Consider the following 26,741-nt stretch of genomic DNA (forward strand, 5'->3'; position numbering starts at 1 on the left):
CACATCTGCCAAGCAGATGCCTGACCAGCAGCATAACCCAACACGCTTAGTCAGGCCTTGAGAAAAAAAAAATTTTAATGAAAAAAAAAAAATGAAATAAAATAAAATTAGAATAATAATAATAGATAAATACATAAAAAAAAGAACTACTACTAATAATAATAATATGTATAAGGAGCAAAAACTTGATGAAGTCAACTATAGTCATACAAAAAAAATAATAAATCTAGCTTGAACGCACAGCTAATTGATACATACCTATAGTGCATTCCATTTCATGTATTGCACCAGGGAAGTGTTGAACATGGCCCTAGTAAAGTATTTCTCCAGGATAAAACTGTTGCTCTTCACCCAAATTATAACTTTCTGCTCTACTTCAGACATATGAGAAATAAATTTCACTCTCCCAAAGTGGCCTAACTTTGTATTCCATTTGAAGCGGGTGAAAAGTAATATAAATATGTATATAAATATAAATAGTAAATAATAAGTGTGAACTATATTTAGTATTTCTCAAATGTCAATCCACATGATTAGAATTTATTTCAAATGAACCATGAGCAATGCATCCCAAAATACCACAGGGACAGATGGAGGGATTGAGACTGGTAAATACTTGGGGAGAATATCATGTAAAAAAAAAAAATTAAAAGAAAAAAATTTTTAAGCAAAACAAACAACAAAAAGAAACAGCATCCACAAGCAAAAATACTTCTTTTTTTTTTAAACGAGAAGATTTTCAGGAAGCAAAATGAGAACAGACCTACCACATACACATGAAAGAAAATGTCCTTTATGGTTTCAGATGACCAATACTGTTGCTGGCTAAGTTAAAATACACAAACACTCTCTCTCTCTCTCTTTCTCTCTCTCTCTCAGTTTCAGTTTCAGTAGCTCAAGGAGACATCACTGCGTTCGGACAAATCCATATACGCTGCAGTGTACCTCACCAGTACAGCTGCACTGCAGTTTCTGTGGACCAGCCCAACAACATGTGAGTGCACTGAGGCATACTTCAGACACAAAACAGACTCAACGTCGTCAAAAACACACAAGATTCCCTCGAAAACATTGGTGAACAACGTAGAGACTGAAGCCAGTGAGCTAAAAGCACCAAATGAGTACAGAACTGGTTCAGAAAGCAAAACTAAATGTGCCCACTGCAGTACATAAATATCTGTACTTGGTCCAAGGGAAGCCACTGGGTGTTACAGTACTCGGGGTACAAAGTGTTAAGGGGAGAACAGTGGAAAGAAAGAAAGAAGAAAAGGGGGGAAAAAATGACAAACACCTTGTCAGGAACCAACATCAAAAGAAAGAACACAATAAATAAACAAACAGCACACACCCACATTATTTTGGAGTGGTTTGGGATGGGAGGAGGTGTGGTGGAGGAGCAGGGGGGTGAGCTGCTCCAATACAAACCATGTCCAGGCAAATGCAATCTTCCCCAAAAGTAGGCAAATTTGTAAGGAAAAGCTTTTTTGTTGTTGATGTTAAAACAAACATCTAGTCCATCAAGCCACAGCACAATATGTAGTCAAAGCTAAAGGTAAGACATGAAATACTGAAACAGTGATTCAGTGGAACATTTTTATATGTAGGGTTAGATAAAATATAACAGCAACTACCCTTCCCAACAGACACTTGCTCCACTGTAAGACTGCAAGATATCCTGAAAAAATGTAATGTTCAAAAGACAAACAAATGCACTCATTATAAATCTACTGTATTCCTTTTCCGTCATGTAGTCAAGTAAGGTATGTTGGATCAGTTTAAAAAAACTTACCTAACGTTTTGTTTGTTTTGTTTTGTTTTGTTCACACATGGTGTGTGTGTGTGTGTGTGCATGTAAGCTGCATATAAACTCTGTGTGTGTGTGTGTGTGTGTGTGCTTGTCCGTCCATAGTGGTGCTAAAATGTGTATGCATGTGTGTGTGTGTGTGTGTGTGTGTGTGTGTGTGTGCGCGCGTGTGTGTGTGTGTGCGTGTGTGTGTGTGTGCATGTGCGTGTGTGTGTGTAATATAGACCTTCATCAAAAGTGTATGAACATGCATAAGGAGTGGTGTGCACATGTATATAAGCATGTGGGTAACGTTTTCTTTTTCTTTTCTTTTTTTCCGTTTTGGCAGGAGATAACTTTCTAGAGGCTTTAATACGTCAAACCATGTACAACTATGCCTTCTAACTTGTTTCACAATTAATTTCCAAATGGATGAATAAAGATGTATTGTGATTCTACTCTACTTCATTGTATTCTATGATATCTTAAAACAACTTTCCTTTTCTTTTTTTAACCCCAAACTTCTTCCTTCACCCCCAACCCCTACCTTCCCTGCAACTCACGCTCCTGACCATATTTCTGCTTCTTTACCCACTGTGCAAAAAGCTTCTACACACACACTCTCACCTACACACAACAAAGCAGCAAAAATTCATGAAGGGTTAAAAAAAAACACACAAAAAACAACCAAATCTGACAGTGGCGTAATGTTCGCAGAGTTATGAACCATGAACATATGTATAAGCAGCATGACAATGGCTGGATCAATGATGTGACATACATACCGTTAAGTCTGAGATAAAGATCTGTAGAAGGACCGAATTGGAGATAACCTACAATAACACAAAGTGTTAGTAATCATCCCTTTTTCCACAACCAGCTTCATCTGACAGGAGTTTTAAGGAACACAGTTCTAGATAAGTAGTGATAAGGTTAGTTAATGTTATCATAAATGGTACTGGTATTATAAGTGTACCAATTTATAAAAATTATTAAAAAAAAGAGGGGGGCAGGGGTTTTTTTGGGGGGGGTATTGTTAATAGTATATCAAAAATTTAGAAACTTCCCTGTTTTTTGTCATGTTGATTTTGTCAACTCTTCAGCCACTGTTTTTAAAAGTCATAGAATTCTGCTCAACCTGTTCTATTTCCCATTGTGTTAATGTACTTTGTTATTTCATTATTATCACAGCAACATAAAAAGGTTAAAAATGAAAAGAAATGGGGGAAAAAAAAAAAACCAAAGAGAAGGGAGTGATTGTGCAGTATTTCAGCAGAATGCCCAGGAAATAAGGGAAAGAACATAGAGTATTCACTTGTTTCTGAACCTTCTTTATCATCTAAAAACACGAAAACTACTGATACTGACAATATCTTAATTATTCACTTGTTTCTGAACCTTCTTTATCATTTGAAAACACGAAAACTACTGATACTGACAATATCTGAATTATTCACTTGTTTCTGAACCTTCTTTATCATTTGAAAACATGAAAACTACTGACACTGGCGATATCTGAATTATTCATTTGTTTCTGAACCTTCTTTATCATCTAAAAACATGAAAACTACTGATACTGACAATATCTAAACTACTGACACTGGCGATATCTGAATTATTCACTTGTTTCTGAACCTTCTTTATCATTTGAAAACACGAAAACTACTGATACTGACAATATCTTAATTATTCACTTGTTTCTGAACCTTCTTTATCATTTGAAAACATGAAAACTACTGACACTGGCGATATCTGAATTATTCACTTGTTTCTGAACCTTCTTTATCATTTGAAAACACGAAAACTACTGATACTGACAATATCTGAATTATTCACTTGTTTCTGAACCTTCTTTATCATTTGAAAACATGAAAACTACTGACACTGGCGATATCTGAATTATTCATTTGTTTCTGAACCTTCTTTATCACCTAAAAACACGAAAACTACTGATACTGACAATATCTTAATTATTCACTTGTTTCTGAACCTTCTTTATTTTCTGAAAACATGAAAACTACCGACACTGACAATATCTTATCTATCACATGAGTGTCTAAAAAACCAGAGTGAAATGACACTGGCATAATGTTCAGACTGTGTTGCTTGAAGAGAACTTAATTTGCTGTCCACATTTACTTTTCATATTTTTTATTTAAGCTTTTTTTACCCCACTTTTCTTTTTAAGACACGGAAATCCTTCATTATATCTACCCTTGAAAAATGTCATGACAAAACACTGATGTACTCTCCACTGTGCAGGAACTGTTTTGCTTCTCAAACTTCTGAAAACTTTATTTTCAATTCCTACAACTTGCTGGGTAAACCAGAAAATGGGTATCTGTCTTTTGTTTCTACACACACACACACACACACACACAAACACACACACACACACACACACACACAGAGAGAGAGATGAAAAGAGTAAAGAAGGAAGACAAGTTTACTGCCTTTGGCTGCCCAAACCAAAGAAAATTCAGTGTAAACCCAAACTGTTTGCAGTCATTATTTTGTTTCAAGCTAATGTGCAAGTTACACAGGCATATTCTTAACACTCTAAGTGTGTGTGTGTGTGTGTGTGTGTGTGTGTGTGTGTGTGTGTGAGTTATAAAATCTACTTCTAGACCTTTTTTTTTATCACACAAAGAGAAATGAAGATAAGAGGACAGCTATCAAAGGAAAATTAAGTAAACGTACAAACAAAAACCATAAACTTCCTGAGCTTCATCCTTGATGTTACACTTGAACTGACATTCATCAAAGAGAGGAAGAAAAAGAATAACGAAGAGACAAGATCTGGGAAGAGGAGTGAGAGACCGACTCAGGGAACAGAAAACAGCAAGATATATATCTTATCCAAGGTTTTTCTGTTCTTGTGTTCCTCCTTTGAATGTTGTTGTTGTTGTTGTTGCTTTAATTCCTGTTTAGTTTCATCTTACACTGATAACACTCAAGAGTACTCTAGTCCTCAGCGTTCTTGTCAGTGCAAAGCATGAGCAAGTGAGCCGGTTTGTCAAAAAAAAAAAAAAAAAAAACCACACACACCAAAACCCAACTTATGCTCGTTATACAGCAGCAGTGTCATTTCAACAACTATTATCACACTGTTCCTTTTTATCAGCCAAATGATCCCCCAATGCCCCCCCCCCCCACCCCCCTGCCCCCACAACCCCTGTCCCACCCACCCCCCAAAAAAATTTTTTTTAATGATAAAAAAAATTATATATATATATATAACAATTATTATTGGGGCATGCATCTGTAGTGAGAGAGTAAGCGAGAGAGACAAAAACACAGGAAATATGTAAATGAATACAAAAAAAGACAGACACACATGGACAGCATTGTGAATTTTAAAGAGACAATGCACAGAGAGAGAGAGACAGATGCAGAGTGAGAGAGAAGACACAAAAGGACAAAGAAATTCACAACCACACCCTCCTGTTCTTTCTCTCCTTACTGCATAGCCTGTTTGGTTTTTTTGTAGCTTCAGTAACAATTAGTTGCAAAACAATTGATCATATGGCCCATTTTCCATTTGATTTTGAGTGTGCTGGTATCCCCATGATAAAACCCATGTTGGACAAACGAGACTACATGTGCATGTGTATTGTTGTCTATACTTGTGCACGTGTGCATGCATGTGTACGTGCATGTGTACATGTGTGTGCACAAAGCATGTCCCTTCTTTAGGGAAGAATGCTGGGTGGTACCTGGTTTTTTTGGTTGCTATCAAAGGGACATTATCCCTACTTCTTCTGATCCCCCCATACACAGCTCGCCATGTTGCAGTCACTGCACCAGCAGTCCACAACGACCTATCCGGGTCAGGTTGCCATCAGCACACACACCAGAGGAGACCCTGCCCTGCTGCAGAGTCACTTTGGTGATGTTCGCTGGTGCTTGTTCGGATTCAGGGTACCACCAAGGCTAGCTGGGTGTCATCACAAAACTACAGATTTTCCAAAAAAAGAATTGCAAAGGATTTTTTTTTTTTATTCCACAGGTTATTTTACATAATTATTCTGAAAGTATACGAAGACACAGAACTCAGGCTTATCATCTCATCCAAAAGACCAGACTAAGAGTCAGGGCCTGATGGATGTGGAAAGAGGTTGGGGGTTGGGGTGGTGGGAAGTGTTCAGAAGCCTTATAACTATGCCAGCCATGCCCCTTGCTTCTTATGTGGTTTTTCGATCTTCCAAGCCACCACTCCGCCAGTGTACAAACTCTTTCCCAAGTGAAGGACCTTAAAAGCCAAACAACATGAATCTGTTGTACAAAGTTTGGCGCTATTACGTTTGAAGTTAACAGTATCTATCAACTGTGCCAAGTTTGGTACTATTTACTGTTGTCCAAGGTAACAACGTGTATCACAGTGTAAAGTTTAAAACAATATTGTTTACTTTCAATGCCCATCACTGTATAATGTTAGGAAAAGTTGTTAACTTTCATAATGTCCATCTTTGTACAAAGTTCAGAAGAGTTGTTGTTAATGTTCAACCTTCATCACTATACAAAGTTAGTGAGCGTTGTGATCTTTCAGTGTCCATAACTGTGCAAAGTTAGGAAGTGTTGTTAATGTTCACAATGTCTGCAAGTTTAAGTTAACTGTGCAGTGTTCACAATGACTATCAATGTGAAAAGTTATGTAGTATTACCGTCACTGAAGTTATCATGTCTATTATATTCTGCCAAGAAGAAAAACACTTTGGAGGAGAAACAGTACCAGTAACCACAAACACAATGCTGGAATACCTTTAAACTATATATGTTCAGCCTAATGCTTGGCTTTTATCACAGATTGACATAAGCTTACAGTTGGGCCAACAGCAAAGTGAGAGCTGTATGATCAATGGTTTCTCCACTGATATGGAAAGTCATTTACACTGATTACAGTTTAGTCTTTTGTTAAGGATTATGACTCAGAAACTAGGAGGCAAGATTCCACTGGCTCTTAGTGTTGCAGCCTTAGGGGCTAGTTGGGCTTTGGGAACCATCCAACGCCAACTATCCTAAAACCCTCTCGGCCAAGACAGTGGGGATGTAACTTGGGGCAAGACACTCTCCACTATAATCAAATTCTAGCCCAGATTGGACAACAGATGCCTCCTCTGCTGTTCTGGTGATCATAGTCATACACAACTGACTATTATACATACATACAAGCACGTGCTGGTGATGGTATGCAACGGTTCAGCTGATAGTCATCTCACAATTTGGTTGGTTGTGAATTCTGATTTTACAATCTGCGTAACTGTAAACATGAAGCATTCAGTGATCATCTCAACAAATTTGGATGCAACGGCTCAGCTGATAGCCATCTCACAATCCTGTTCGTTGTGAATTCTGATTTATGTTATGTTCAACAGTAAACATGAAGCATTCAGTGATTATTTGATCAATTTTGTCCTGTTGGAGGACCATGCACAGTTCAATTTTTTCTCTTTTCTCTCTTGACTCTACCTCCAATAATGTGAGATTTCAGGAATTACAACACAATTATCAAACATCTCTGCTATACAAATATTTCCTACTAGTCAAAGAAACAGTACATTAACACGTGGGAAGCTGGCATGTGCAAGAGAAAAAGAATGTTCCAGCTACTGACATGTTTGCAGTATTGAATATCTTTAGATTACTTGTCCACCTATAACAATCATGGTTACTATCTGTACATTCTGGTCAGTTACCTATCTGTGAGTATACAACAAAATTCTCAGAACAAAAAAAGCTGAGTTTTACCATGCCATCCTGCCTAATATTTTGTACTGTTGAATAACTGGAATACTTTATAAATAAAAATTGTTCTGGTTGTTTTCTTCACTCTCTTAAATAAACCAGTCCTTACTACTTTGAGATTGAAAATTACTCTTTGTTGCCAATCTCTGGAGTGTACAACTTATCTCTTACTCCCCTACGCTTTCCACTCATCATTTATCTATCCTTTTTCATCAAATATACAAGAATGAGAGAGAGAGAGAAAGGCTGTTAATCAAGATGCACAAACGACAGTGCAGTAGAAAAACAAAACAAAAAAAAGGAAAAAGAACATTGATGCTGAAGAAGAATACAAACACAAAAATTTTGATTACAAATGTAAACTTTTATTTCATTCACAAAACATGTTACTCTGTCAATAAATCGCCTTTTAAGTACAGAGAATGATGAACGAATCAACACAGTGTGATGCTCAATGTTTACGTTATTATCAAAACTTATCAAAAGGAACATTCAGCATCAATGGACTCTTTGTATGTGTGAAAAATTTTGGTTTGAGTTGGCTGTTTCCTTTTCTTCAGAAGGGCAACACTCCACAATTCTAAAATGGACAGCACCGCACAAGATGAGAAATAACTGCTCATACAACTCATAGTCAAAACTTACATGAATCTAACAGTAGACAGGAAATGGATAAAACTGTTTTGCGTTTTCACAACAAACAAGGGGGCAATGTTACACACAGAGTGGAAAAAGAAAGATGACAAAAACAGTCTGTGTAGAAGGGCAGACAAGTACTGCTTAGTGAAACTGACTGACCACTTGATGTGCAATTCCTGGGTGTCAACAGCGGAAAAAAGAAAGAAAAAAAGAATTAAAAAATATATATATATATATATATATATATATATATTCATTCTTTTAATATTAATATTAAATCTTAAAAAAAACAACCTCTAGGAACAATGTCACCATGAAATCATTTTAATCTTCTTGACATAATTTTTGTTTGTAATAAATCAAGATCTACAAGTTTCTAACAGCAGTTGTTTATTTTTGGGGGGGAGGGGTGGTGTGGGGGGGGTGGTCTTCTGGATGTTCTGCAACATGTTTACCCACTTCTCATTATTCTTTTTTAAACTTCTTTTTATTTATATGATTACATGTGTCACATTTTCTATGCTTATCTAAGACAAAGAGACAGACAGAGGGACAGAGACAGACAGACAGACAGACAGAGCGAGAATCATGAAAAAGCTTATCCAAGGAGGAAACATGATATGGAACTAGGATTTAGGTGAGCAAACAGTTGTGTAATTACTGTAAAGGAGAATGGCAGGTTTGCAGCACATTTGCATAGCCCCCCCCAACCCCCACCCCCTCCCCCCAAATCCCCACCAACACTCTCTCACCTCAGCCCCCTGACCCTATCCCCTTAACCTTAAATCAAAAACAAATTATTGATAAATGAACAAATAATGGTTATGAGGACTTCCATGACTCATGAGTAATTCCTACTAAATCAAACGTAGAAAATATGTCTGCTTATGTAAAAATATATAAAAAATAAAAAGAAGAAGAAGAATCTCATTTAGTCACGGCTGAAGTGGCAAATTGTTGTTTGGGCACCTTTCAGTATCTGAATATTCATATTAAAGCATAAGTAACAGATGAGTCATGAAACAGTTGTATGAAAGGATTACTGAGCTAGCATGTCTGAATTGTATTTCATGTTGATTTTTTTTACTCACTTGTGTAAACAAAGTGAGTCCATCTTATAACCCGATGTTTGGTTGTGTGTGTGTGTGTGTGTGTGTGTGTGTGTGTGTGTGTGTGTGTGTTACACTTTAGCAAACTGATTTTTTCTGGAAATACTTTGTCTGCCAATACCAAATTTGGATTAAACAAAGTGGGGAAAAAAATCTTTTCAGACATACCAGTAACAGGTTGTGAGTCTTCTGAGATTTAGCCCAATTTCTGAATCATGAACATTTTGTTTCTTTGAGACTCCTGGTCCAAAAATTCATAATTCAGCTCTAACTGTTGCTGGTACATATGCTTGGGTTTAAGAAGGCATATCATTTTTCTTGTTCGCAATAAAAAGAAAAGAAATACAGGTTCTGGACAGAATACACACAATGGCACTCACTACACCATTGACGTGTTTACTGCATATGAATATCTCAAAATGGATACTGAATTAACTAGAATGAACATTACAAAAAAAACACCTGAATCAAACGTAGTTCTCACTCACAGTTTCAGTAAGCCTAGCACCAGTACACAGATCTGCGCAGATCTGGAGAAAACGGCTAGGCTACATGTTGCGGTGTTCTTGAGGCAATGGCAATATCTCCTTTACCTTGAGCTTTAAAAAAAATCTTAGACACTCAAGACACATCAAAATAACATGAATTAAAAAAAAAAGACTTCAATGCAAATTCGAACCACAGATGTTTGGATCGAGAATGAGTGGTTTTACCCACTGCGCTAAAGCAAGTTCAATATTGGTGGTCAAAAATTATAATTTGAGCACATTCTTTTCGCGGAATGAATTGACAGCAGCAGTTGAAGTCATAACGTGGTTTAAATCATGTTATTTTGGTATATCTCGGGCATTTAAAAAATTTCTTTCAAGTCCCAGGTAAAGGAGACGTTCCCGTCGCCTCAAAAACTTTGCAATATGAGTCCGGTTTTGTAGATCTGCAGAGATCCGTGATCGACAAGCTTTGTCTTTCCACTCACTGAGAAACTAGGACACCTTCCATTCAATTTCTTTTTTCTGTTCATTCTAGTTAATTCAGTATCCACTTTATAACATTCATATGCAGTAAACAAGGTGATGATTATTCAAGATTTTTTTTTTTAATTCGGCAATAAAGGACACATTGCCATCGTGTCAGGCTTTGTAACATGTTTTGTCAAGATCTGCACTGACCCATGCTGTGCAGACGAGGCAGTATAATGGTCAAATTTTTTTTTTTTGTTCCTTCTAGTTAATTCAGTGTCCACTTTCAAATATTCATATGCTGTAAACACTTCAATAATGTAATTAGTGTCACTGTATGTTTCTGTCCAGAATGTGTATTTATTTGCTTTTAACTGCAAACAAGAAAAACAAGGTCATGGTGTATTCTCACCAGACAATCGGGAAGCTGCAAAAGGGTAACAGAGGTTTTCAGAATGTGGAACAAACATCAACGAAATAAACTGTTAATGACTCGGAAATACAGCCAAATTCAGGAGATTTACAACCCATTATTGGTATGACTGTGAAGATTTTTTTCCTACTATGTTTAAGCCAAATTTGGTATTGGCAGACAAAGTATTTCCAGAGAAAATGGCAATGTTAAAGTTTACCACAGACACACAGAGACATCCGAACACCAGATTATAACATACTCATATACTCACTTTGTTTACACAAGTGAGTCAAAAATTACTAAATGGACTTCATAAAAGAGAAGTCGTTAATATAACAAGTGAAACAACTGGTAATGAATGCAAAAAGTCAAAAACATCAACGTTCCCAGTCACCTGTGATGACATACTCTCGTGCAGTTAAGGCTTCATCAAATCACAGTCAAAAATTATAAGCATTAATTGTCAAATTACTGAAGTATATGCACTTGACCTTAGAGCAATATTCAGTCAGTAATGAATTAGAAATAGTCTGAAAATTAAACTTAGAATAGGTCTGTGAAATGGACCAAAGTCTGAGAGAGTCCACTGACGAGGTTTCAAAGATGAATCAAAGCACCTGTAAAAGTCTCTTTCTAGCATATTACTGTGGGCAGTATACATTTATACTGCCTGTATAATTCTTTGCTCCTCTTTTTGCTACTCGGTCTGCTGGGTCATCATAAAGGAATCCAGTATGGGATGGTATCCAGTAAAAATCAACATTTGCACTTTTATAAATAGGGAGTGTAACAAATACCTTATTTCAAACAATAAATCTTCTCTCTGGTAATTCTCAAAAAGGAGCAAACTTTTAAAACTGATTAAACTGATTGAGAATCAACATACACAAAAAAATATTACCTATCATCATTGGTATTTGAACAAGACGATTTAAGGCCATAGGGATGGCCACCAATTCAGCTGTAAAAATTGAATGTCCCTCACCTAAATAATATCATTTTTCTGTTTTTAGGCTAGGAATCACAAAAGCAGATCCAGCACTGCTATCATCCAGATCCAAGCCATCTGTGTACACTTTTAAATGATTATAAAAATTTTCCTCTAATTCAGTTCTTACAAATGCTGCTATTGTATGTGGAGATTCTCCTTTTTTGTCAGAAGCACAAATGTTGATGTTTGCTTTTGTTGACTCCCAGAGAGGAACAGGTGGCACTAGTACATGAGGTACCATATCATGTAAATCAAGGTCTAAGGAATGTAAAATACCTAACAGATATGTGCGAACAGTTGGTATATTTAAATTATTTTGAGCACTTTTTGGAAAATCAATATCAGACCTAATACCTAATTCCTCAAAATCCTCTACTGCTGTACATCTATGTATTTAATTTAGCAGAACTTAATTTTCTGATTTCATTGAGTGGCAAAACACCCGCAAGCTTATAGACTTTCGAGGTCTTAGTATGCACTGGTACCCCTAAAAACAGTTTCATAGCTTTACTGTTTATGATTCAGAGCTTCTTTAGAAACATCGCTGATGCAGAAAAGAAGATTTCTTGACTGCAGGTCAATCTTGATCTTTCAAGAGAGGTTGCTAGATGTAACAGAATTTTGGTGTCTTGTCCCCAAGGAGAGTGACTTACAATTTTTAGGAAATCAAAACTTTTAACTGCTTTAGTCATTACTGAATCAATGTGTTTCTTCCAGTTTAGTTTTGAAGTAGGATCCCAACAAATTTTATTTCTGACTTGAAAAATATTTTCCGTCCTTCTAAAAAAAAAATTTTTTAAATATAAAAAAGGTAATTTGCTGGCATTATAACCATCATTAATGAGGTTCAAGTATGTTTTTTTTTTCTACAGAAAACTCAAAATCGTTCCAGTGAATATATATATAGCTATTCAATCTATCCAGTTCACCCTGAAAAAGTTTCTGTATATAACTGATCTAATGTAGTGTAGTCTGATGCCTTTTTCTTTTTTAAAGCTTAATAATACTGTTTAAATGATTCTCTATCTCTTTTTTTGTTGCTTTTTTGTTTTCACGCCCAAATGATTTCTTTATTGGATAAAGTGTGTATTACAAGTGAGTCTTGAAGACCTTGCCTCTTTTTTTTATCAAAGCATGCTTTGAGTGTGATTTTTTTTTCCCAGGCAAGTTTCTTCCAACATCTTTTTTTTTTCTTCTACTGAGTCAGATGCTCTTGGATGCTTGCAGAATTTGACATCTGTCAGAGGCATGAAAAGCCTTGCAATGATGACACAGATAAACTGGGAAATGTTTCTGAAACTACATTTTGATGTACTTGGGTCTTAAACACTAATGTACCAATCCAAGGTCTTCCCTGCAGAAGCCAGGCCAACTTTCTGCAAGTGAGTTCCTTTCAGTGTACGTTACTGATAAACCTTTTTGATTGCTTCCCCATACTTCAAGACTCTTTACTGGCTTCAAATATAATAATCTGGTATGCAAATAGGTTATCAAAATGACTTTCAATAATCAGCATCTCCACATCCAGAAATCACTGAAAGCAATGGCAGCTAACACGTGATCTCTCACCCCTCCACACATCACCACCCACCCACACGCACGCACACACACAAACTTCCCTCAAGCTTAGTTATTTGTCAAAAAATCACAAAATCATTTAAAGTTGCATATGTATTGCTTCACTTTACATGTTACCTAGGATCAAATTCATTTCTAAAAAGTTACTGATGATTTATAACTTTTGCAAGTGCAGCGTTTTCTTAATGGCAATGAAAGATCATATCTATATCTCTCATCCTCTCAGGTTTGGTTTTTCTATCATTCGCAGCTTTTGAGAAAATGTCAACACTTATGTTTGCCATAAAATATAATAAAAACACACAGCCAGCCAGCCAATTCAGGGCAAATATGAACTTCTTATACATACATACATACATATATATATACATATATATATATATATATATATAAAACTTTCATGACTATAAAAATAAAAAGTACTACAGAACTAAATCATTAAAAAGTTAATAAAGAACAGACTCCCTCACCCCCACCCCCTTCTCCCCTACGTACAGTTTTGAAATTCCAGGAATTGAAGAAGCCAGTTTCAAAGTGATATCAATGAAATATCTTTGATCTAAAGGAACAACACCCCAGCTGTCTCCTTCTTCTGCATTCCTGAGCTGTGACACTATGTTCACTTGTACGTGTCAGTGTGATTTTACATGTGTGGCTGTTTTTACTCCACAAGGTAGGCAGCCATACTCTTTTTTCATGGGTATGCATACTGGGCGTGTTCTTGTATCCATAACTCACCAAACGCTGACATGGATTACAGGATCTTTAATGTGCGTATTTGATCTTCTGCAAGTGTATACACAAGAAGGGGGTTCTGGCACTAATAGGTCTGCGCATAGGCTGACCTGGAAGACTGGAAAAATCTCTACCCATAGCCCACCCGGTGTGCCAAAACTGGAAATCTAAATCAGGAAACTCAGATATGAAGTCAGCACTCTAACCATTCAACCACCGCACCTTAACACCCAACTATCACCTTGCTCTTCACAAGAGAGTATGTGCCTGCAATCTCCCCAACCCCCACCACTTTTTTTTTTTTTTTTTTACATTAATTTTAAACTTCATTTCAATATTATTATTGTCTAACAACCACTTTTATAAAATCAATCGCTCTAAGTAAACATACTAATGTAAATTGTGAGTTTTTATACTGCAAAAACAACACATATACAAATGCAAATCCACCACTGAGTTGGGTAAATTAAACGAATCAAATTAAGTACGTGTCAATCAAACAGCAAGTTAATCAAGATGAAAAATCCTGAAATAAGTGCTTATTTGTTATCTGGTGATTTTGTGCACATGGTGATTTTATGTCATTATATTTCTTGCATACCTTTTATTTTTGTGCTCAAGGTGGGAAAAGGAAATATTTTCTCTGCAAACACTATATTATTTATTTATTATATATTTACTCACTTCTGTGCAGTTAGTACTCACTCCAGTTCACAATGTAAAAGACTGTACATGGATATTACCACCAATGTTATGTGTTCTTAATCAACAAAATGAAACCAAGTCATGGCAAGATAACAAAATGATACTGGTCTCCCACAAAAAAGCACAAGATTTTTCTTACTCTGTCAGCATACTTTACACAAACGTTACAGGACCAGTGAAACAACAGTAGAAGGGGATTTTTTACACAAGTCTTTTTATATCAACAAAGCAGCTGCAAGAAGTCAACTTTTTTGCATGGTGTACCATCAATTCAAATTTCAAGAATAGGAAAATGATTTTTTTTTAATCTCCCACAGAGTATTATACTGAAGAACACTGCCACCGGATAATCGACAATAAGCTGTCTTGGAATGAAAACTCAACTGCACTCATTAAAAAGAGCAACAGTCGCATGTACTGTCTTAGAAAAATGAAATCTTTTAATGTATGCAAGCAGATGCTCCAAATGTTTTACACATCTGTTGTCTGTAGTGTTTTAACATACGGAGCCGTGTGCTGGGGGGGAAACCTGACCAAACATGACAAAGACAGGTTGGAAAAAGTCATTAGGAAAGCGGGTGGGGTGGTGGGTATAAGACAAGACACCTTTAGCGACATGCACAATAGAAAACTGACTGACAGACTAATAACAATTTTGACCGACGTAAGACACCCACTACATGATGACATTAATAGCAGAAGGTCAGACATAAGTGGTAGGTTTAGAGCTCCACGCGCAAGAACATCTCGATACATTAATTCATTTATTCCTACAGCCATTCGCGCACACAATCAAAACATCCAATACACTAAGTGAACCCTCCCACCCCCCAAGCCCCCTCGCCACAGCAACACCTGAACTTCACCAGCAGACGAGTGTATGGGAGCAGACATTATGCGTGCATGTGGGACTGAGCGGGTGAGCACGGGCAAGCAAGCATTTGTGTGTGTGTGTGATCGGAAGTGATTTTAAAATATTTTCTTATTTTACTTGGATTTCATGTATCTTAATGTTAATGTTCTAATCTTATTGGCGTGACATATGTTATGTGCATGCATACGTTGTTTGTGTGTGTGTGAGTGAGTGTGTGTGTGTGTGTGTGTGTGTGTGTGTGTGTGTGCATTTTACTTATATATGCGATTTATTCCCTTGATGTTTTTATTTATGTATTGTTGTACAATACCTTATGGTCTTAACGTGTGTGTGTGTGTGTGTGGGTGTGTGTGTGGGTGGGTGGGTGTGCGTGCGTGCGCGCATGTCATTTTTAGTAATCTTATACCCTTTTTTTGTTGGATGTTTTCATTTGTTAATATTGTTGTGCAATACCCTATTGTCTTAACATGAGTATGTGAGTGGGGGGGTGGGGGGTGGGGGGGTTAGTATATCGTCAGCTATTGGGAATTCTTATTTGACTAGTTTTAATCTCTTCTTATGTTGCGCATGATTTTATGCCAGTGTTTACAATGAGCCTGTGATTGCACAACTTAATTTCCATGTGGATTAATAAAGTGTTTTTGATTGATTGATTGATTGATAAAAATAACCTTGCTGTATTGAAAAAAAAACAAAACTGGCGCAAGTTGTAAAGATCAACCTCCTGTCAACAAGCAAAATGTGTACGAAATGTTGTAACCAGTACTAAATATCGCACAAGCTTTCCTTGGAACATTGGCAGACACTGTTTCATGTCCTTGAATGAAAAAGAGTACCTTTCAAACATGTTAACAGCAGACAGGATCTGCAAAATTTCAATTTACTCAAGAGACTGGTCTGCTTGGTGTTGTGAAAGAAAAAACACACAACTTACTACCAATACAACAACAGAAAAATAAAACATACATGCACAGACACTAAATAACTGTTTTTGTTGTTGTTGTAGTCTTTGTTTTGTTTTTTGCAGATCTTTCATCACAAAACACATTTCCATATATTCAGATCAGTTTCCCATTTAATGGCTTGAAATATGTATCTCCTAAGCCACAGGCTACTTATTGTAGCATGGTTTGATTCACAATGTTGGACAAGAAACTTTAATTAATCAATGGCACTGAACAATGAGAAGTGAAATGATACTTCTGATTTTCCAGAGGAGGACGGAACAATACTAACAATAAGATAATTTACATCAACCAGTATGCAATATGCCCCTGCAGTACTGTTTTTTCTCTAACAGACCATGTTACATACTTCTTCTTCGTTCGTGGGCTGCAACTCCCACATTCACCCGTATGTACATGAGTGGGTTTTTACGTGTATGACCATTTTTACCCCACCATGTGGGCAGCCATACCCCGTTTTCGGGGGTGTTACATACTTCAATAACAGAACTGATTTTTTTTTTTCTGATTTTTTTTTTTCAGTTTGTTTTTTAATCATCTTTTTTCTTTTTGTTTTAATACTACTTCTTCTGCTACTACTAATAATGGTACATTCACATAGCACTTTCAAACCTCTCAAAGCTCCATGTCAGTCAGATACAAAGCACACAAAAACAGACACTGACCGATACCAGCTCATATTACAAATGTTTGTGCAGTACTTTTTTTTTTAATTTTCAATTTGATCATTGTTCACTGGAAATAATTCATTTGTTCATAACAATGTATAACTATACAATCAAAACTACTTCCTCCAAAGTTTTCTTTTCACTGCTTTAGGTCACAAACACTCGGAAAGCAACATTTTTTGTTTTGAGGCAAGGAGTTACATTCAATCATTCGAACTGTAACTGTGCATACAGTTACAAATACATTTGTTTACTATGGCTTTGATTTATTCTGTGCCAAAAAAAGTTCTTGGAATAATGAAGCAAAAAGCTTTTCATTCCAACAGTATTTTGTGCAAACATTTACAAAAACATTTGTTTACAAAAGCTTTGATTTATTCTCCACCAAAAAAGTTTTTGGATCAATAAAACAAAAAGCTTTGATACCATCATCACAAACATGTGGCTTTTAACTAAGGTGACGTGCCACACACCCTCCAAGCCACAATACTGTCAAAACACAACTGAATCAATAATCAAAACACTACAAGTGCTTTCACTATAATAAGTATCATAACCGTTCAACAGTTTCTCATCTGGAAAAATAGGCACAAATCTCCTTGATCAAAAGGGACAAAAAAACAACAAAAAAAAACAAGAGGAGAGGGCATGAGAAGAAGGGTCCAGAGCAGAAGGAGAACACCCAACATGAAAGGAGACAGCACACCCCAGGCACCAACTAGTGCCACACTGCTTGTGCATTTCCAGAGACAGGCTTCCCCTTGTACCTGAAATTCCCATTGCTGGCGTTGCCTCCACTTCCGTTGGACGTGGACATGGCCGTCGGTGCTGCCGACGCTGCTGCTGCTTGACTTTCATTGGTCACTCCAGTCCCAATCAGGACCGAGATGCACTTCCAGTTTCCAAGGTAGTTGGCTGTGACAGAAGCCGAGATTGCCCGTTTCAAGATTCCACAACTTTCAATCTCTTCTTCTTGCATGTGTAAGTGCAGGCACATTCAAAAGTACTTAAATTGCTACATTATGATCATTTTTTTCAGCAGTGATTGTGAACACTCACAATCAACGTTACAGTATGATTTGCCAAAGATAATTTGCTACATTATGAACATTTTTTACAGCTTGCAAACACTAACACTGTATGATTTGCCCTGGGTAATTTGCTACATTACAAAAATGTTTTCAGTACAAATTGTGAACACTGTCACAGCATGATTTACCACATGAACTATTTCACTGCTAACACTGTGAACACCACCTTTTAAACATTAACATTCAAACATGAAAATTAATATTTGAACAAAATGTCTACAATCACCAGTGTGTAGGTCATTAACAAAATTCCTCCTTCTCCTGTGAACACTACCAATAGGAAGTTTTTCTCACTAAGGAACATTTCCACTGTTAACATAGTCACAGTAAGGTTATACTGCACTGTGAACAACTTCACTGTAAACATAAAAAGTATAAGTCAATGGTAAGGTTTAATAAACTTCTTTTTTTTTTTTATTCTAAAAACAAAAAAACGTATGAACATTTTCAATACAAACATGAACACTTGCATTGTAAAGTTTACTGAGGTTTTCAAAGATCTTATCTCAACACATACACACACACTGGACACAATTACCTATATCAGACACATATACAGAGAGACAGACAGATCCTCTGGATCTCTAGCACTCACCAACTCTGTCCTCTTTCAAAGAAACCTAAATACCTACCTGTTCAAAATGGCCTTTGGATATAACTCATAGTCCTTTGTCTATCTCCTCTCATTCCCCTTGTGTCCCCCATCCATTGAAGTCTTCATGAAGTGTGTGTGCTTGTGCGTCGGTGTTTACTCTGTGTGTGTGCGTGTGTGTGCATATGGGTGTGTGAGTGTGCAGGGCATATTTTGTGCATTTTTTCCACAGTTATTCATAGCACTACTGTATTGGTGTATCTAGATTTTATTTTTCACTTCCATGTCCTCATTTGCTCTTGTATGGTATAATGCACTATTGCTTCATGTTAGGCACTTAGAGCCCATTATATGGAGAGTTCATGCCATATAAGTACAATATCTTATCTTTATTAAACATATATATTTCCAGAACAATAACTAATAAAAATGCCAAATTTCTGTTAGTCACTCTTCTTGCATGGTTCAATTAGATCTCTTCCTGTAAACAAGTTATAGGTGAGGTATGAGGTGTTGTGGCAGAGTCAGTTAGGCACTGGACTTCTGAAATAATGTTCACCAGTGATCAGGGTTCAAACCCTTTTTCGGCATGGTGTTTTGTCCTTGGGAAAGGCACTTCACTCTTAATTCTCCTCACTCTTTCAGCATGTTTTGTCCTTGGGAAAGGCGCTTCACTCTTAATTCTCCTCACTCTTTCAGCATGGTGTTTTGTCCTTGGGAAAGGCGCTTCACTCTTAATTCTCCTCACTCTTTCAGCATGGTGTTTTGTCCTTGGGAAAGGCACTTCACTCTTCATTCTCCTCACTCTTTCAGCACTGTTTTTGTCCTTGGGAAAGGCGCTTCACTCTTCATTCTCCTCACTCTTTCAGCACTGTTTTTGTCCTTGGGAAAGGCACTTCACTCTTCATTCTCCTCACTCTTTCAGCACTGTTTTTGTCCTTGGGAAAGGCACTTTACTCTTCATTCTCCTCACTCTTTCAGCACTGTTTTTGTCCTTGGGAAAGGCACTCTACTCTTCATTCTCCTCACTCTTTCGGCACTGTTTTTGTCCTTGGGAAAGGCACTTCACTCTTAGTTCTCCTCACTCTTTTGGCACTGTTTTTGTCCTTGGGAAAGGCACTTCACTCTTCATTCTCCTCACTCTTTCAGCACTGTTTTTGTCCTTGGGAAAGGCACTTCACTCTTAGTTCTCCTCACTCTTTTGGCACTGTTTCTGTCCTTGGGAAAGGCACTTCACTCTTCATTCTCCTCACTCTTTCAGCATGGCGTTTTGTCCTTGGGAAAGGCACTTCACTCTTCATTCTCCTCACTCTTTCAGCATGGCGTTTTGTCCTTGGGAAAGGCACTTCACTCTTCATTCTCCTCACTCTTTCAGCATGGCGTTTTGTCCTTGGGAAAGGCACTTCACTCTTTATTCTCCTCACTCTTTTGGCACTGTTTTTATCCCTGGGAAAGGCACTTCACTCTTAATTCTCCTCACTCTTTCAGCACTGTTTTTGTCCTTGGGAAAGGCACTTCACTCTTAATTCTCCTCACTCTTTCGGCATGGTGTTTTGTCCTTGGGAAAGGCACTTTACTCTTAATTCTCCTCACTCTTTCAGCACTGTTTTTGTCCTTGGGAAAGGCACTTCACTCTTAATTCTCCTCACTCTTTCAGCATGGTGTTTTGTCCTTGGGAAAGGCGCTTCACTCTTCATTCTCCTCACTCTTTCAGCATGGTGTTTTATCCCTGGGAAAGGCGCTTCACTCTTAATTCTCCTCAGTCTTTCAGCATGGTGTTTTTGTCCTTGGGAAAGGCACTTCACTCTTAATTCTCCTCACTCTTTCAGCATGGTGTTTTGTCCTTGGGAAAGGCGCTTCACTCTTCATTCTCCTCACTCTTTCAGCACTGTTTTTGTCCTTGGGAAAGGCGCTTCACTCTTAATTCTCCTCACTCTTTCAGCATGGTGTTTTATCCCTGGGAAAGGCACTTCACTCTTAGTTCTCCTCACTCTTTCGGCATGGTGTTTTATCCCTGGGAAAGGCACTTCACTCTTAGTTCTCCTCAGTCTTTCAGCATGGCGTTTTGTCCTTGGGAAAGGCACTTCACTCTTAATTCTCCCGACTCTTTCGGCATGGTGTTTTGTCTTTGGGAAAGGCGCTTCACTCTTAATTCTCCTCACTCTTTCGGGACTGTTTTTGTCCTTGGGAAAGGCGCTTCACTCTTCATTCTCCTCACTCTTTCGGCATGGTGTTTTGTCCTTGGGAAAGCCACTTCACTCTTAATTTTCCTCACTCTTTCGGCATAGCGTTTTGTCCTTGGTAAAGGCACTTCACTCTTAATTCTCCTCACCCTATCAAGGTGTGACGGGTTCCTGACTTCAGCAGGGGAAGGTCAAAACGGCAGGAGAGGATTGAGCTCTGCCTACCCATGCTGAGCCCAAGGCACAGTGGACATAAATTCACTGCCGCAATGGCCACACAAGGCTGCAGGACCTTTAACCTTTAGCTAACTGATGATGTACCCACCTTTCCACATGCGTACACAGCCATCAGCCCCCGACGATACTAGAACTGTGCCAATGACGTTCCAGCTGACACGCCACACCTGTGACTGATGGCTGTCAAACAGGCCCATCTGACGCACCTCAAACCGGTTGATGCCAGGATTGGACACTGAGAGGTCTTTTCTGCATCACACGCACACACACAAAGTCCAGATACAGAGGTGCCAACCCACAAGTCATTTACAATGATGGTGGGATTGGACACCAACAGGTCTTTTCTGCATCACACACACACACACACTAAGTCCATATATATACAGAGGTGCCAACCAACAAGTCTGTTTTCCTTACCTTATGTGTCAACAAGTCTGTTTTCCTTACCTTATGTGTCAACAAGTCTGTTTTCCTTACCTTATGTGTCAACAAGTCTGTTTTCCTTACCTTATGTGTCAGTATTTCTATGCATTCTCCATGAAGCACAAAATGTAAGTATTAGTAGTAAACTAGAATCTGCACATTTTCTTAAAAACAATACTGAAATAACCAACTAATTTCTTCAGTTCATGAATAATTGACCTTTTTATCAGTTGAGAAATAAAATAGTAATAATAATAATAAATATAATGATAACACCCATAGGTGTTACATATTGTCACTGAGGCCTGTCTGTATGGAGTGTTGACCTAGTGATGACACATCCACCTAGGAAGCGAGAGAATCTCAGTGCACTGGTTTGAAGCCCATCGTCGTGAATATTTTCTCCCCCTCCACTAGACCTTGAGTGGTGGTCTGGACGCTAGTCATTCAGATGAGACGATAAACTGATGCATTTAGCATGTGTAAAAGAACCAAAGGCAACCTATGGTTGTCCCTGGCCAAATTCTGTAGAAAAACCCACTCTGATAGAAAAATAAATAAAACTGCAGGTGGCCAAAAAAAAAAAAAAGAAAAAGAAAAAAAAAGGGTGGCACTCTCAGTGTAGCGACACGCTCTCCCTGGGGGAGAACAGCCTGAATTTTACAGAGATATCTGTTGTGACAAAAAGAGTAATACAACACAACAGGGCAATGACTTGAACACAAAACAAATAGGTGGGAGCATCTCCCTTTTTTTGCTTTGGAGTCTGAATTTCTCTCTCACCCCCACCATCTCCATCCTCTCTCATCTTCTAAATCCAAAGGTACTGTGTGCAACTCAAAATGAATTGAGAGTATTAAGATCCATTCTGTATGACAATGAATGACTCCAATGACAATCATGACTACCACAATCATTCTCCCCCTTTCCTGCACTTCCCCCTCACTTCCTCTAGCTTTCTCTCTTTACCCAACTTACTCCTTCCTTTCCTCATATCATCTGATCAGCCTATTCCATACTTTCCCCTTCTCCCTCATCCATTCTTTTTTACATACAAGGATGTGTGAGGAACTGAATCAAAAAGTGCACTGTAGCCTGGGGGTGGGGTGGGGTGAGGGACTGCGAAAACCCTTACAGTGATGGAAAAGTGACACTTCTCTGGGGAGTATTGGGGGGTGGGAGGCGGGGGGCGAAGTGCAGGATTCACCAATGTTTCACTGTTCTTATCAAATGGCACAGAAAACACTAAAGAAAGAACAGTGTTTCTAAAGCCTAAAATCTGGTATAAAACAAAAGTCATATTTTCTGCTTGTAATGACTATGAATCTTTGGTACTCTGGCTATAGATCCCAAAGCTAAATAACGTATACTAACTGCAGCTATCGAGTGTATTCCCTGCATCATCGGCTGATGTAATTTCAGCTCCGAAAAAATGCAATGTCAAATCTTGCAGTGTTTGTTCCTTAAAGTGAGGAATGGCCCTAGAGGCTAAACAGGGACAGAGGTATGCATGTGTGCATGCAGGCGCCTATTTGTGTGTGTACATCTATGTCTGTATGTGTCTGTGTGGGGTGGGGGTGTCTGTGCACACGCATATCCCACTCTGTGTGTGTGTGTGCGTGTGTGCGTGCGTGTGTGTGTTCCCTGTTAACCTAGGTTTAGTAATGTATGAAAAACATATCGACACATCGGGCCATAGGAACATCAGTATGCTCCTGAGAACAAGAGTGAATCTTTTTTTGGTTTGTGGTTTTAATTTCAAAGTGCCTTTGTTTGTTCTCTTTAATTGAAAGCTCGTTTGTTTGTTTGTTGTTTTTAATTCAAAGCGCGACAGATTTCATCAAAATGACTCAGAACGGACTTTCAGCCGGATCTAAGTAATACATAATTCTTGGCTCAAGAGCTGGTTCCAACAACACAGAACAGATAAGAAACGGGTCTTTCACATTCAAGACGGATGAAAAGAGTGTGGCAGCAAATGGTTTTTGCTGTTTTTTTGTCATCAAATACATCGGCAGTTGCATCCCAACTAAGTTTCACCCCTGTCTGTCTCTACCATTTTTTCTGTAGAATTGCAGAGATATCAGAAATGGCCCATGGGGCTTTTCTGGGACTTTCCTGTGGCAGTCATGCCCAACTCACAGACACTTTCTTGTTTTTGGTTAGATGAAATGGAAAAGCACATTTCTTCTAGGTCTCACATCCCTGTACATGGGCAAAACAGAAATGGCAGAAGGGATGCATAAAGAGGTAAAATCATGGGGATACATACATCTACACAGTATACTCAAGTACTGAATCATGAGCGTAAACAGGAGAACAAACGAAACGCAAGAAAGAACTGCCATCTAAAATAAATTTGTGTCAAAGCACATAACATACCACACACAAACTCACTCATGCACCAACACATTCATGCCTGCACACAACCAGCAGATCAAGAAGCATATTCTTCCTTCATGGGCTGCCACTCCCCATTCACTGATAATTATATACACAAGTGGGCTTTTACATGGACTGAGATATTTGTGTTCATCTGGAGGGAATGCAGAGGCACTGCTAAGAAAAATCTGGTGGAAAGGGAAGGTGCCATTCACAGTGTGTGTCCCAGACACAGAAACAACACTCGCATTCGGCAAAATTGCGATTGATGAATGGAATGACTTTTCACAAAAGAGCATATTTTATTGTTCATCATTCAATTTTTACATCAAATGCAAGCTTTCTTCATAATGTACATTGCCTATAATTCAACTCTGTTGTCAGTAGTGTCTCTCAAGCAATTCCGTTTTATGAATTATAACTTTTGGTTTATCTATCTATCTATCTGCTGATTTATTTTATCTATTGATATGAGGGCCTATAATTCAAAATCAACATGCTCAGTGTTATGACTTCAACAACTGACCTTCGTTTTGTCCTGAACAAGACATTTTATTTCCAAGAAACGTTCAGTCACTAAACCGTGCTTTTTTCGTTTTCAGGCATTTGCTTACTTCACTTTCATTGACAGCCGATCGGTAGTGTATGCTCGTCAAAGGCATGGCATTAAACGCTATGAAACATTTATTCACACACACTCGCACTCATATACAGAGAGATAGACAGACACAGACAGACCCAGCGTGCACGCGCCCACACGCACACACGCATGCACACACACACATGCGCACACACCCACATGCACTTATATCCAGAGAGAGATAGACAGGCAGGCAGACTGCGTCATAAAGACAGATTGTAATGTCTGGTTACATTTTTTTTAAATAATATATTGGAAACTGAAAGTTACCAGAAAAAATAATATCGTCCCGTGTAATTGTATGTGCAGCATGCCTGCGATGATTTGTTTTCAGTTACACTTAAACTGTCAACTGTCAGTTCAAAACAGTGGTATTGGTGACAAACTTCCACAGACGACAGAGGGTCTTCTCGTTCTAAGCTTTCAACTGTGAAACTCCTGCTCGAGTTTAAAAAAAAAAAAAAAAAAAAAAAAGTATTGACTTGAACTAAAAACACGGATCTCTCTCTCTCTGTTCTTTCATTTCACAGTTTAGAATCATTTTGTATGCACAGTTCAGTTGCTGCTGTCACTTGTCTCATCCTTTTGAAAGGCAAGAGGGCAGTATGCAGTGCATACTGTGACCATTATGCCCACAATTATTTTCTGATGCCGGGCATCTTTCACTTCTCTTTGATTGTAATCTGTTGGAGTCGTTTCCCAGACGCAAACTGGTGTGTATATTCTTTTCACACGCACACACGTGCACACACACACACACACACACATGCTGGCTGAAAGTTACAGAGAGGGAGGGAGTGAGAGAGAGAGATCTATCATTACAATGTATCTATTGCGGTATTATTTTCACTATGAATGGAGGGCGACTTACAATAGTTTCATTGTGATTCATGTTATGTTATCACATGCGCATGTATAAATTTACATCCTTTCTCAGTGTGTCTTCTCATAGAATTTCAATGGATACAGCAGTCAGCTAGTGTAAAAACAACATAGACTGACTGATGCTGATTGTACATAAAACAAGTAGGTGTAGTGTTTGTATTTAAGATCATCACATCGTACCAGCCCAGTTCCATTTTCTTCAGCCTTTCATTTTCGTGTGGTTAAATATATATTTCTTTCTAAAACTGTAAAAGCTGTTCTGTTTTGTTCGTCAAATATCAAATCTGTCTCACTATTTCTCTTAACTTCGTGTGAACGTAAAATTACTTTTGAAAATGACCCACTGATTTTGTAGTGAACCACTCAAACAACACATGGTGTCTTGAGCCAAATCTAAGTTCTGAATAAATATCCACTTTCAGAACAATCATCTTTAGACCCCAGAGTTAAAAATCTCACCATTTTTATTTGTTTGATTAACTTTCAAGCAAGAAATAAGCTTAAACACTATTCTGTACCATTACTCGTCACTACTACATTGCTCAACACATACAAATTTCAGATTGATTCTTTAAACTAAACAAACACACTAAAACTGTGAAAACATCCCCAACAAAGTTGATGGAAAATACCTCAATGGTTTGATGGAGACAATATACAGGTCTTTTGATGCAATGGCCAGGAGGTGATAGGACCGTCCCACATTGGGGGCAAAACTGATGTCAAACACTGGATCCGTCACTGTGGACAAGGACTCTACTTTGTTCCATTTTCTGCAAAAACATTTGCCACATGCTTATCAAAACCAAAAACAACATGAAATCATGTACAAATAGTGAAGACAGAGACTGTGACAACATTCTCAAAAACTTGAAAGATCATGAATTTCATACAATTGCTGTACAGAAGTTCATGTTCAAAATTGGAAGTTGAAGAGCATCTTTTTTTCCCTGAGCAAGCTCACATCCATAGTATGAAACAATGAAACTTGGGATAGTGGAAAAATAGGCAGACATCAAAAGAACAGGTATTTTTTCAGCATTAGCTGCAAAACATTTGAAGTATTTCTTGAAGAGTCTGTGATAAGAAACTTACCCATTGGATCTAGTCTGATTAATGTGCCATGTCACAGCCAATGCAGT

The 26,741-nt window shown here is 37.9% G+C and overlaps 1 protein-coding gene across 2 annotated transcripts in view; it reads right to left on the minus strand.

The window, feature by feature from the left end:
- LOC143300740 (nucleoporin SEH1-like) overlaps window positions 1-26,741 on the minus strand; it is a 36,657-nt gene that overhangs the window by 5,380 nt on the left and 4,536 nt on the right. The window contains exons 6-9 of one of the 2 annotated variants that reach the window (XM_076614635.1): window positions 26,232-26,372; window positions 21,358-21,518; window positions 17,934-18,081; window positions 2,569-2,616 (exon numbers count right to left, since the gene is read on the minus strand). In XM_076614635.1, coding sequence (XP_076470750.1) covers window positions 2,571-2,616; window positions 17,934-18,081; window positions 21,358-21,518; window positions 26,232-26,372 — 496 coding nt within the window. In that variant the 3' untranslated portion in view covers window positions 2,569-2,570. The remainder of the gene's footprint in view (window positions 1-2,568; window positions 2,617-17,933; window positions 18,082-21,357; window positions 21,519-26,231; window positions 26,373-26,741) is intronic. The other variant, XM_076614634.1, reaches the window with a different exon arrangement.

The sequence above is a fragment of the Babylonia areolata genome, chromosome 26 (assembly GCF_041734735.1).
Source record: "Babylonia areolata isolate BAREFJ2019XMU chromosome 26, ASM4173473v1, whole genome shotgun sequence".
Lineage (NCBI taxonomy): Eukaryota > Metazoa > Mollusca > Gastropoda > Neogastropoda > Buccinidae > Babylonia > Babylonia areolata.